The sequence below is a fragment of the Rattus rattus genome, chromosome 14 (genome assembly GCF_011064425.1).
Source record: "Rattus rattus isolate New Zealand chromosome 14, Rrattus_CSIRO_v1, whole genome shotgun sequence".
Lineage (NCBI taxonomy): Eukaryota > Metazoa > Chordata > Mammalia > Rodentia > Muridae > Rattus > Rattus rattus.
In genome coordinates this window covers 32,761,229-32,775,339 of record NC_046167.1, presented here as the reverse complement: position 1 = coordinate 32,775,339, position 14,111 = coordinate 32,761,229, and the positions used below count along the sequence as shown (strand labels likewise).

General features: G+C 40.8%; 1 protein-coding gene across 4 annotated transcripts in view; it reads left to right on the top strand.

The window, feature by feature from the left end:
• Tbce (tubulin folding cofactor E) overlaps positions 1-14,111 on the top strand; it is a 43,460-nt gene that overhangs the window by 3,542 nt on the left and 25,807 nt on the right. For all 4 annotated transcript variants that reach the window (XR_004385804.1, XR_004385805.1, XM_032885221.1 and 1 more), the window contains exon 2: positions 4,488-4,618. Coding sequence is in view for 2 of the 4 variants with exons in the window: in XM_032885221.1 (XP_032741112.1) it covers positions 4,519-4,618 (100 nt within the window). In the remaining 2 variants the exon portion in view is untranslated. The remainder of the gene's footprint in view (positions 1-4,487; positions 4,619-14,111) is intronic.

Here is a 14,111-nt window from a genome sequence, read left to right as displayed (position 1 = left end):
AGTTGCCGATTTCAGCAAGCTTTCTGGATCATCTCAGCAATTAGATTTTTTTTTTTAATATAAGATGTGAATGTCTTAACAATAAAGTTATTGGTTAGAACTGTTTTCTGCTGTTTTTCTTTGAAATTTGTTGAAGTCAACTTATACTTTTTTAGTAGAATATATATTTAAATTTAGCACTTCAAGGATCAGATGACATTTCCCTATCTTAGTATTTTACTGAAAATACATTATCGGAGGTATAATTAAAAACATGATAGACATATTGAATATGTGAAATGAGTATTATTTAGAAAGTAAATAGGGACTGCAAGAAAATGAAAACCTCATAATTTGACATTTATTTATTTATTTATTTATTTTTTATTTAGATATGATTTGTTATAGCCCAAGCCAACCTCAAATTCATGTAGTTAAAGTAGACCTTGAATTCCTGATCCTTCTGACTCCACTTCTGAGCTCTGAGATTACCAGAGGATACCAACACACTTGATTTATGTAGGGCTAAGGATCAAACCCCAGGGCTCCAAACATGTGACATGAGCAGTCCCATTTTCTTTTTTATTTATATATGTGGGAGTGGGAGGTATGACAAGGAGTATGTGTGAAGATCTGAGGACAACTTGCAGGAATAGGGTATCCCTTTCTACAGTGTGAGTCCTAGGGATTAAACTCGGGCTAGATGTTAAGAGCCCTTATTTGCTGAGACATTTCACTGGCCCTGAAATTACTGCCTCCCACCCCCTTGTTTATCCAGACAGGGTTTCTCTGGCTATCCTAGAACTAGCTCTGTAGACCAGGCTGGCCTCTGTAGAGGTCTGCCTGCTTTTGCTTCTCAAGTACTAGGATTAATGTGCCAAGACTGCTGGCTGAGATTACTTTTTAAATTGAAAAATATATGTTGCAGAAAATTTGCCATCTTTGTAATTTTTAAGTGTATAAAGTTAGTAGTAGTAAGTACATTTACACTGTAACCAGCACTTCTCTCCAACTCCAGAACTTTCCGTCTTATAGAACTGAAACTGTTATTCTAAATAGCTGCTTCTGGTTATTCTTTCCTGGAAAATCATGGTATCTACCATTATACTTTCTGTCAGGGAAAAATAACAAACAAAAAGAAAATTTTTAAGACAGGTTCTAAAAACAAGGGGGGGGGGGCTGGAGAGATGGCTCAGTGGTTAAGAGCACTGACTGCTCCTCCAGAGGTCCTGAGTTCAATTTCCAGCAACCACATGGTGGCTCACAACCATCTATAATGGGGATCCAATTCCCTTTTCTGGTGTGTCCGTGGATGGCTATAGTGTACTCATATAAAAATAAATAAATGACTCTTAAAAAAAAGACAGGTTCTTACTATGTAGCCATAGCTGGCCTGGAACTTGTAGTGTTCACCAGGCTGACCTCAAAGTAGCAGAGATCCACTCCCAAGTTCAGAGTTAGAAGCATTCACTACCACATCCAGCTGTCTTTGTGCATTTTACAGGCCTAGATACTTCACAGAAGAAGGATCATTTGGTGTCCGTCCTTAAGGTTGAATAATACTTTTTGGTGTATATCATATTCTTTATTTTAATGAACACTTAGATATTTTTTCCCTCATCTTTGGGCTGTTAATGAATAATTCAGTTATAAACATATTGTAGAGATAGCTCTTGACTCCATGTTTTTAATTCTTTGCAAATTGTTTTAAGGAACTATGGTCACTTCACCAGGAACAACAGGAAACAGCAGAGTATGGTGGTATATAAAGTTTTCAGTGACTTGGGAAGCTGAAGCAAGAGAGTTGCGAGTTCAAGGCGAGCTTGGGCAACACAGTAAGATCTCATCTGAGAAGCAAACAACGGAGCTTAAGGATGTGGTTCAGTAGATGCAGAATTCGCCTAGCATGTACAAAACCCTGGAATCCATCTCTGGTACCACATAAGTCTGCACAGGTCTGATCTCAGCACTGGCAAGGTGATAGCAGGAAGATCAGAAGTTCAAAGTCATCATCAGCTACAAAATGAGTTCAAGGCCAGCCTGAGCTGTCCTACTGACCCTATCTCAAATACACACATACACACATGTGTGCACAAACACACACACTCAACAATAAAAACCTGCTAAAACAAAAGGAAAGGTGAGCAAGATGTAAGTGGATAGTTCAGAAAAAAGGAAATCTGATCAGATGCCCATCTTCTGTTATAACTGGATAAAATACATGGTTTACAGAGCTTACTCAGCCCTAGAGCACCTGCATACCTCAGGTCCTGGATTTGATCCCCACCATAAACATCACAAAATGCATACATTGGTAAAATTTGAGGATGTTCTTTGTAGGCAAAGTTGTTAGGATACAAGGGCTCATATCTCATATTCTCCTGATAGTACAATATATTGGAACAACCATTATAAAAGTGCATCTGATATTAGCTATCAAAAAATTGAGTGCTTATTTCCTTTGGTCAGCAATCCTAAACTAATAACAAAAATGTGAGTTTCTGGCAAGATAACTCCTTGCTCTCCAGTTTGTGGACATCTAGGAATGGAGTTCTACTGACATCTTACTCAGGGACGAGAACTTTGCTTCAGGGCACAATCTTATTATGAGCAGGACTCTGCCTTGGCCAGTGTACCTATGTTTCCTAAAACATAACTAACCTAGTCTGATTCCTACTCGCAGCTCAGTCTCTTCAGCTTGTCCGAACTGCTCTCACTTCGTAACCCCATGTGTTGGGCCTGTGATGATTTCTTTTGCTTTTCATTGCTGAAAATTCCATTAGCACCCAGGTTTTTTATCTCAGAGGTTGCAATACCTTAGAGTACCACTGACCTAACCAAGGCAAAGCCCAGCAAACTGACCGAGTTTAAGGAACCAAACTGAAGCCATGTTGAATAAAACTTCCATTTTTGGATAGGGGTCAAATAAAGTTTAAATTCCCAAGACTTTCCCGGGTAACTGATACCCTGTTTGGCAGAAAGAGACATGTACACGGGTAACTGACTTCCTGTTTGGCAAGTTGCGACATTAATTCTAACATTAATGCCCCGCTACAGTTGGATAACCTAACCAACAGGATAAGTGTATTACAAAGACGTTCCTAAGGAAAACCCGTATCCCTAAATCCTGATTGGTGCGAAAACGTCACTGTAACTTGGCACAGATATTTATGGATTTCGGGTTTAAACATTCTGTGACATTCTGGGTCGGGGTCACAGTTCAGCTTTGGAGTCTGTGGTCCTGATCAACCAATAGCAGCCTGAGTACAATATGTTTTGTCATCCCCTTAAATCCTTACGAAGATGAACATTTTAAGGATGCAGTCAGCTCCCGAAACTGTACTGTTGCCCCTGACTGGGAGATCTTGCTTTGTGCCTGCTTGGGTGGTTTTGGGTTTTTGGGCTCTAACAAGGATCCTTATTTTCTGTTTGACCATTTTTAACTAATTATTCTCCCAAATGTTGATTCTAGTGTTTAACTTAATAAAATCCTCATCCTTCTGGTCCCTGCCCCTCTTTCACTCTTTGAACTACCTGCACTGCTACTGGCATATCCAGACCTGTACCTCAGGAGTGCAGATACCTCAGTGCATATTTCCAAAGACCGAACTTTGAAAGAAGTCATAAGCAAGCTGAGCATGTGGCACTCATTTGTAATTCCAGCATTTGGAAGCTGGGGCAAGAGGATCAGGAATTCAAGGCTAGCTTATACGGGAGATCTTGTCTCCAGAATAAGCTGGGCATAGTGACAGATGTCATAGTTTCAATACCCCTCCCTAACTGCATACTGAGATTGAGGCCAGTTTGGACTGGGTTACATGTCTTTAAGAAAAAAGCAAAAACAGGGATATTAACCATAATATACCTAAAATTTTGAGTTATTCATTTTTTATTACTCTTTTCCTGAGCTAGGGCCTTGTGTATCTCAGGCTGGCTTCTGACTGCTAGGATTAAGGCATGAGCCACTCTGCTTTGCGGATGCTAGGCAAGCACATACCAACTCAACTAGATCTCCAGGCCCATTGCTCTTTAGTATGTGTGCACGCACAGGGGTGTGTGTGTGTGTGTACGTTCATGTGTGTACCCATGGGGGCCAGAGGTCTACTCTTTCTTATTCTATCACTCTCCATCTTGCTTTTTGAGACAGGGATGACCACTAAACATGGAACACACCAGTTGGCAAAACTGGTTAGCTAGTAAAGCCACAAGAATCCTTTTGTCTCTCAACTCTGAAAGTGTAGGTGTATACTGTCTGTCACATTTAGCTTTTTCTGGGGATCTAAACCCAGGTCCTCATGTGTGCATAACAGGTGCCTTACATAGTAAGCCATTTTCTTGAGCCCCTGTAGGAAACTTTGGCTGTGTGTGGTGGCTAAGATCTGTTATCCCAGCACTTGAGCAGCGGAGGCAGGAGGATTTGCTATATATAGTTCAAGAGCTTGAGGCCAGCCTAGACTATGATTTTTGCTAATTAAGTTCTTGTCACTTTTTCATGTTTTCCTCCCTAGATCTCCTATTTTGAATTCCTGCTATCTTAGAATGAGTGACATCTTGCCACTAGATGTCATTGGTAGAAGAGTTGAAGTTAACGGAGAATACGCAACAGTGCGCTTTTGTGGTGCTGTTCCTCCTGTGGCAGGTAAGCTATGCAGATCTTTCCTTCACTTCCATGTAAACTTAGTAGTGTGTTACCATACCAATTTTGATCTGGGTGTGGCAACACATGCCTTTAGTTCCAGCACTCTGAAGCAGAGGCAGGTGGATTTCTGAGTTCTAAGCCAGCCTTTTTTACATGGCAAGTTCTAAACTAGCTGGAACAGCAGTGAGACCCTGTCTCTAATAAAGAAATATATAAAATAAAAAATCAGTTTTGAGGAATGTGTCAACCAGCTTGCAGACACATAGTTTTATTTGGGGTCATTGCACTGTATATGTATATGAGATGTACAACTTTTTAAACTTTATGCCACTTGATTTTGTAGTATTTTTAATACTAAGTCAACATTGAAATATCTTCTGAACAAACGTCAAACAACCAACAGCCTTGAATTTTCATGATTCTCAACTCAAAAACCAAGTGACCTTTTGATATTACTTTGCCATTAATCCATACGCACATGCATTTAATACTGTGTTGATGTAAATAAAACTTTGTGTCTGTGATTCAAAAAAATCTTTACTTGAGCCCAGAATTGCTCATGTAAACCAGCAGTCTTCATCATAATCTCTCTTGTATTAGCAAGTACTCATGTTGTAGTAGCAGTGGCACTCTTGAGTGTGAAGCATCATGCTTTGCAACCAAAAGCATGTAAATGCTTCTCCTCACGTGTGTATGTATGTGTGTATATGTGTGTGTGTATACTTATGTTATATAAATGTGAATAATGTAATTGCATTCTGGCCAAATAGAACCTTGTGCATCGCTCATATTTTGTAGATTTATAGGAAACAATACACATGTATATGTACATTGTATAAACTGTGGTGAATAGTAAATTAATGATTTTGTATGTCAAGGTGGCAGATTGTACCTATCTAATACTGCAGGCTCTTAAACCTCAACTAAAATGGATTTTCTTTCTTTTTATTTAAGTCCAGGCTTATCCTATACCTCTGACGAGAATAGGACAAGAAAAAATACAATTAAGTTTATTAATACTGGAAAGAACTAGGTTTAAGTGGCAACAAGCTAAGCAGAATTGAAAAGATTTCACTTGTAAAGACGTAGTGGAGAAAGCTAGGAACTAACCTAACTTTTAACTCTCTAGATCTCAAAAGATCTCAGAAATTGGTGAAATTTATCATTTCTAGCCAGATATAGTGATTTGTGGCTGTAGTGCAGGTTCTCAGAAGGCTACAGCAAGAGAATTGATAAGTTTTAAGACCTATATAGACTACCAAGTAAGTGCTAGTCCAGTCTGGGCTAGATCCTGTCTAAAAAAATAAAATAAAAGGAAGGAAAGAAGAAGGGTTTCAGGAAATGGATTTAAAATAAGATTGTTTCATCTTCGTGTGAGAAACACGGTAGGGAGGTCTTTAGTCACCAACCAGAATGGGCACGCATAGGCATTGAGTCTTCTAGCCCTTTGATCTCATTATTCTCCCCAGCTTCCATATATAGGAAGCTTCCATATCTAGGTGAAGCTACTGATCTCCAAAGCAGCAAGAATGTGTCCAGGATAAAACTGGATCCCTGTGAGAAAATGGTGATAAGAGCATTTGAGTCCTTCCCGCTTTAGAGGCCTTCAGAGACAGGCAGGGTCTGCTCTTCCTTTCTGTTGGCCTTCACCATTCTTCAGGCATCACCGTAGTGTGGCTCAGATATACACAGACCTATCTATTATCTTTCTTCATTTAATTACTCTGTTCCTGTAACATCATCATCACCTCCGTCACCACCATCATCCATATCGAGAGAGAGTCTCACAGAGCTCTGTCTGTTTCTGCTTCCTGTGATTAAATGAGTGTGCCTGGCCTGTAACATTATTTTACTGGATTTTCCTTTTTTAACCTTTGTTATTAATATGTACTAATCATATAACATAACGAATGTATTGTGGTGTCTTCGAACATCTAAACAGTGTACTTTGGTCATATTAGCCCTACCTCACTATCCCTGTACAGAGCTCTGTGAGTGTGAGGCCAGCCTGGCCAATATAGCATGTTCCAGGGCAGCCAAGGATACATGGTGAGACCCTCTCTCAATGACGATGTTGAGGAGGAGGAAGATGGTGATGTTGATGTTGTTACAGGAACATCCTCCTTTCCTCTTATGTTTGTCTTTTTTCTTCTCTTTTCTAGTTCTGGGTTTTCCTAACGGTTATCCATTTAGTATACTATGTAATTTATTTAGCCATTCTCTTTTTCTGCCCTTCTTTTTATTCTTAATGAGACAGGGTCTTCCTATATTGTTCAGGCTAGCCTTAAACTCATGAACTCAAGGGATCCTCGTATATCAGTCTTATAAGTGCTTGCGAGTATAAGTGTCTGTCACCGTGCCCCACTCCTCATTTTGAACATTTGATTGATATTTTTTTCCTTTATGGTAGCAATGTAGTAAACTGCCTCATATGCCTAAGTGAATCAACAAGTAATTGAGTATTTTCTATGTATTTGGAACTCGTCTGAGCAGATTCAGGGCGGTTTAGATGAACTTGGATCTGAAGCTCTCGGTGTGTGGCTTCCTTGTTAAATGCGGATTCTCGGCCTGCCCACATATCCACTGACTGACACTAGACTGGGCCCAGTAGTTGGTGTTTAGGAAGCTTTCAGGGCTTGGGTGTAACACTTGCCCCAGCATACATGAGACCTGAGTTTATTTACCCTAAACTAGACAGATGTCACTGTGCCTGTGTGGAAGTCACCGTGGGAGTCTTTAAACAGGTGTAAGAGAAATTCTTCCCCCTAGTCTGACTGAGATTATTGTTGTTTTTAAAGGTTTTTTTGGAGGGGGGATTGATTTAGTTTTATTTTTAATTTTTTTATATTTTGGTGTTTTGAGGCAGGATTTCTAAGTCTAGCCTTGGCTGTCTTGGAACTTGCTCTTGTAGACCAGGCTGGCCTCCAACTCATAGAGATTTGCCTGCCTCTGCCTCAGGAGTGCTGAAACTAAAGGTGTGCACCACCACCATCCAGCTAAAAAGATTTATTTCTTCTAATTGTGTATATGTATGTTTAAGTGTGGTGGATATGTGCTTGTGAGGCCAGAAGGCGTCTGATGTTCTAGAGCTGGAGTTGCTGGCTTCCGTAAGCTATTTGCTGTGGATGTTTGTGTCTGAACTCAGCACCTCTCAGTGAGTCATTGCACTAGCAGCGTGATTGGGATTATTTGTGAGAAGATAAATTTAAAAAATAATGTCTGTGTGTCAAGTACTTTCCTCTATGTCAATTAGTTCTATGTTTATTAATAGTGAAACCAAGTGCTAAGCCTTGAAGCTTCCATAGAACAGAAGTGGACTTACAGGTGATGGGTAGATACCATGTGGGCGTTGGGGATTAATTCTGGGTCTTCTTAACAGTCGCTCTTCTTATTTAAAAAGATCACTTATTCATTTTATGTGTATGGATGTTTTGTCTGCATGTACATTGGTATATCGCGTGTATGGTGGATAGTCTCAGAGACTATGGTGTATGGTGGAATAGAATTACAGAGAACCTATGAGCCACCCACCATGTGGGTGATGGGAATTGAACCCATGTCTTCTCAATGCTCTTAACCCAATGCTTTTAACCCACCCTTCCCTTCCACTCTGTAGCCCTTGCTACTTGGAACTCCCTATATAGATCAGGCCTGTATTAAACTCACAGAAGTGGGCCTGCCTCTTTCTAGGGTTAAAGTGCTGGGATGGAAGGCATGAACCACCATGTCTAGTTTTTTGAGACAAATTCTTGCCATGTAGCTCTAGTTTGTCTTCTTGGTTGGTTGGTTTTTGAGACAAGGATTTCTGTAGCCCACCAGTCTTTCTTCAAACTTGCTCAGTGACTGCGGATAGCCTTGAATGCCTCATCCTCCTGCCTAGAGGTCTAGGCATGGAGAGCATGTACCCACACCCAGCTTAAGTTAGTGTATCCAGAACATTAAAAGAAGAGCAGGACAATCCTAATGTTTTGCAAATAGATACTTGTGGTCGTTGTTTATGGATCTTTACAATGGTCAGGGATGGTTTTGGATGATTCATTCCTAGAAATAAAGATTTCAAGAGGGGATAGGCGCTTTTTGTATGTATAACGAAAGTCTTCAGCCTGTGAAAAAGAAAACAGTAATAATGAACAAGTTATTGATTAGAGAGCTTAACATTTTGTCTTCTCATTTTGTGGTTGTCATTTTAGATTATGTAGCTTTGGCATTTCACCCTAAAACTCCATGCACATCTCTAAAGCAGGAATGATGATCTACCCTTAAATTTTGAGGCATAGTGTTAGATTGGTAAAGTTTGTTCTTTCTTTAACTACATCTTAAAATTTTTTCGCCTCTCCACCTCTGTACATTTTTTTGTGTGTGTGTGTGTGTGTGTGTGTGTGTGTGTGTGTGTGTGTGTCTGTGTCTGTGTCTGTCTGTGCACGCGTGCATATACATACATACATACATACATACATACATACATACATACAAGCATGCATACATGCATGCATATGCCACACGTGTAGCAATCAGAGGACAAACTGCAGGGGTTATTACTACTCCCTTTCCAGTTTGTGAGTCTTGAGTATCGAACTCAGGTCATCAGGCTTGGCCATAGGTGCCTTTACATGATGAACCTTCTTGCCACCCCAAGAGAGTTCTTTAAAATCAGTCATCCTTGTTAACTAAAAAAAAAAAAAACAAAACTTTTGAGTTAGTCCACTCTCTAAAATGGTCCTTCCAAATTGCTGATATTTTAATCTGCTGATTATACTATCAAAATTCTTTTTTTTTTTTCTATTTTTTACCATCAGAATTTTTTTTTATTTATTTTATTTATATGAGTATACTGTCACTGTGTTCACACACACCAGAAGAGGGTGTCAGATCCCTTTACAGATGGTTGTGAGCCACCATGTGGTTGCTGGGAATTGAACTCAGGACCTCTGGAAGAGCGGTCTGTGCTCTTAACCCCTGAACCATCTCCCCAGCCCACCATCAGAATTTTTAATTGATTTTTAGATATGGATTTCTTAGTATCCCAGATAAAGAATGTACTGGCTGGGTTTTTTTTTTTTTTTTTTTGTTTTTTTTTTTGTGTCAGTTTGACACAAGCTGAAGTATCACAAAAAAAGGATTTTCAGTTGAGGAAATGCCTCTATGAGACCCAGCTGTAAGGCATTTTCTCAGCTAGTGATCAAGGCGGGAGAACCCAGCCCATTGTGGATGGTTCCATCCCTGGGCTGGTAGTCCTGGGTTCTATAAGAAAGCAAGCTGAGCAAGCCAGGGGAAGCAAGCCAGTAAGTAAGATCTCTCCATGGCCTCTGCATCAGCTCCTGCTTTCTGACTTGGCTTGAGTTCATGAACAGCAATGTGGAAGTGTAAGCTGAATAAACCCTTTCCTCCTCAACTTGCTTCTTGGTCATGATGTTTGTGCAGAAGTAGAAACTATGACTAAAGGGGTTGGGGATTTAGCTCAGTGGTAGAGTGCTTGCCTAGCAAGCGCAAGGCTCTGGGTTTGGTCCCCAGCTCCGGAAAAAAAAAAGAAAAGAAAAAGAAAAAGAAACTATGACTAAGGGGCTGGAGACATGGCTCAGTGGTTAAGAGCACTGACTGCTCTTCCAGAGGTCCTGAGTTCAAATCACAGCAACCACATGGTGGCTCACAACCATCTGTAATGGGATCTGATGCCCTTTTCTGGTGTGTCTGAAGACAGCTACAGTGTACTCATATATAATAAATAAATCTTTAAAAATAAATTAAAAAAAAAAGAAACTATGACTAAGACAAAGAACATCTATATGGATTTTTTTTCTTCTTTCTTGAGGCAGGGTTTCTTTGTATAGGCCTGGCTATCTTGGAACTCATTTTGTAGTCTAGATTGACCTCAACCTCAGAGATCCATTTTCCTCTACCTCCTAAGTGCTGCTGTTAAAGGCTGTGGTTTTGTTTTGGAGACAGTTTGCACTGTGCAGCAGGCTGGTCTCGATCCTTGGTGTCCTGCCTCAGACTTTTGAATGCTGCGATTACAAGTGCACCATCACACCTGGCCACACTTTGAGAATGGTTGTTTTATTATTTAGGATATGCCAGTTTCCTGGTAGAAACAGATCCCTAGGCAGCCAGATAGAACCATCTAGGTGCTCTGCCTAACAGCTCAGAGAGAAACAAGCCAGGTTTGACCCCAGACACGGGTACTGTGAGCTGCAAGTGGTACTGAGTGCACTGTGCCCTCTTCCTACTCAGGCTCCTCACAGATTTTTGTTGGCTCCAAATGAGCCTAGAGAGCTCTAGTATCCATAAAGAGAGTTGAGGCCTAAGTGGGACCCCACACTTGTAATGTTTCGCTTCTCATCTTTTGTTGGTGGCTTTTGATCTTTATTTTTTACCCCTTCATTTCTTCTGGAAATGCTTGTTTGTCTTTAGATAAGTCTCGGCTCTGAAGCCTAGGCTGGTCTTAAAACTCACGGCCTCAGCCTCTCAAATGCCAGGTTTACAAGGCTTGACCTACCTTGCCTAGATATTGTAGATCTTGTTTTGGTTTGTTTCAAAATTGGGTTTCTCTGGGCAGCCTTGGCTATCCTGGAACTTACTCTATACACCAGACCTGCCTCTCCCGAGGACTGGGATTAAAGGCGTGCACCACTACTGCCCAGCTTATTGTAGATCTATTAAACACACTCACAGGTTACAAATTACAAAAACTCAAAGGCATTGGGGCATTTTAGACAGGAGACTGCCTATATGGTTTTGAAACCAGCATTTTTTTTTTTATAGCTTCAAAGAACCTGAATTTTATTAAGGCTAACCTTGAAATAGCTAGGTTGCAGCCATTAGAGTATGAACTTTGTTTTGGCTGTGAGCTGTTGACTATATTTGGAGGCTCTGAGGAGGTGTTCTCTCTGAGGGGATTATAGAGAGAATTGAGAATGAATCAGGTCAACAGTATTGCTTTGAAGAACTGGGTAGAACCTCTTAGTTGATCCTTTCATCATGTAATATAATTAGGTATCTTTTTTAAAAAATTTAGTTATCTAAGGACGTGGTCTGTGCAAAGAAGCCGAGCAGCAGAAGCAGCATCAAAGGTGCTTCTGGCAGTATCCATCCTTGGCCTTGGGTGAATGAGGTACAGGAAGAGGTCCCTGGCACTTGAATGTGTCCAGTGGTCCAGCTAGCCCTGTGAGGATACAGGCCCTGAGCTCTGTCATTACAAAGTGGACTTGAGGTAGCTCCTAGCCTATTAGTAAGGTCACCTGGTGATACCTTTGTCACATTCAAAATGGCCCACTTATCACACAACAACCCCGCTCCTCAGCCTTGAGGGTAGAACACAAGGTCATGTACACTGGGCAAGTGCTTTGCTACTGAGCAACACTCTGGTCCTTTATTTCCTTTAGTTTGGCTTTCATCCTCAGCAAGTCAACTCTGTTATACCAGGATCTCTTGTGTTGGTGTATGAAGTAGAATATACTCATCTATGGACTCATTTTATACATAGGCTTCTTTCTGAAACTAATTTATTTTGTCTGTGTATATGCATGTGGGTGGTACCTATGCTCGTCATGGTTAGAGTTGTTCCTCTACTTCCATTATGTAAATCCCAGGCATTCATCGCAGGGCTGTCAGGCTTATCGGCAAGCAACTTGATCCACAGAACCACCTTCCCAGCCTTAGATATATCTGGCTTCTAGGCTTCACTTTTTTAGGGCAGCTTTAAATCCTCAGCAGAACTGAGGAAAAAAGATTGTCGAGGTCCTACATGCTATCTGTATGTGCACAACATCTTTTGATTGCTACCTGAAGGGATTCTGAGTCGGCCCAAGTATGGCAAACAGCTCTGGCAGGACTTGCCTTTCTCCCCAATTCCCCTACCTTGCTACAGACTATTAGATTACGTTCTTAATGCTAGTCACTAAGGTCTTATCTCTTACTCTGCTATGTCCTCTTCCTGAGGCTGATTACCAAGGTCCAGCTATCAAAATATTAAGAAGCCTATCCAGCAATCAAAATTGTCCTGTTGGCTGCCCTAATTAATATGCCCAATCAAAATTGAACACCTCATCCTAACTAATGCTGCTTTTTAATTTAGCCTCAGGCATGTGCAGACCCAGGGTTGGCTTAGGGCTCATTCTTAATGGTCCTTCCACTTCGTTTATCAAGGCAAGGCAGGGTCTCATTCAAACAGCATTCAGCTTGCTTTCCACTCTTAAGGCTGGAGTTGTATTGAACAACCCATGCCTACTTCACTGCTTTAACCACTGGGTTATCCCTAGCCTGTTCAAAATATTTTTTAATTTATTTTGTGATTTCTTTTGTTGGCTTAGTTTAAAATAACATTGCTTAATATGTAAGTACACGAGAATTTTTTTTAAAGATTTTTATTTTGTGTTTGTTTTCCTGTATTATATTTATGTGTATCACACATGCACAGTGCCTACACAGGCCAGAAAAGGATGTCAGATCCCCTGGAACTGGCGTTCCAGACAGTTGTGAGCTGCCATGTGGGTTCTGAGAATTGAACCTGGGCATTCTACAAGAACAACTAGTGCTCTTAACCACAGGGCCATCTCTCTAGCGTGATTGATTTTCTTGAGACAGTGTTTAGCTATGTAGCTTAGGCTGGCCTCTAACTCACAGAGATCCTTCTGCCTGCCTCCCAAGTGCTTAGATGTGCCCCCATGCCTAGCTCCTTTCATTTCTTTCTGTATCGTTTCATAATTTTCGTTCTTGTTGGCTAATTTGCCCAAAATTGTAGTTTTTCACATCATGCATGCACATCTTGGAATGTTACAGCCATTGCACAGTACAGATGAAGTAAAGAAAGAGTTGAGTTCTGAGCCAGCCAGAACTACACAAACCATGTCTCATAAAAGGCAGAGGAGGAGGAAGAGAGGGAGGGAGAGGGAGGAGGAGGAGGAAAAAGACTAGATTTTCTGTACTTATGTATTAAAATACTTTTGTTACCATTTATCAGTGATCAAATATTTAGTTTTTTCCCTACCAAAATCCCAACAATGTGTTTGTTTTTATTATTTGGTGTGTGTGTGTGTGTGTGTGTGTGTGTGTGTGTGTGTGTGTGTGTGTACACTTTCCATGATATTTGTTGGAGTTGTTTCTCCTCCCATGAGGAACCCTAGGGGTTGAGCCTCGGGTACCACTAAGAGACCATGTCTCAAAAGAAATAAGGCAAGGGCTGTAGCTCAGCAGTTAAGAGTATTTCCTGTCCTCATAGGGATCCAAGGTCAGTTCTAGCACCTACATCATGTCGCTTATAACATTCTATAACTCCAATTCCAGGGGTCAGACATTTCTGTCCTTCTGGGGAACCTGCACCTACGTACTCACCCCTCATCAGTTGCTGGATGGCTTTCATTTTTAGACTTTATGCCCAAGGACTTTATGGCAGCTCTCCTGCCCATTCTGCTGTGGTCTTACCCAGGGCTCTGACCTTCTGCCTGCCTCTTTGCAGGTTTCTATCTGAGACAGCCTTTTCCTTTGAAGGCTTTTTTCT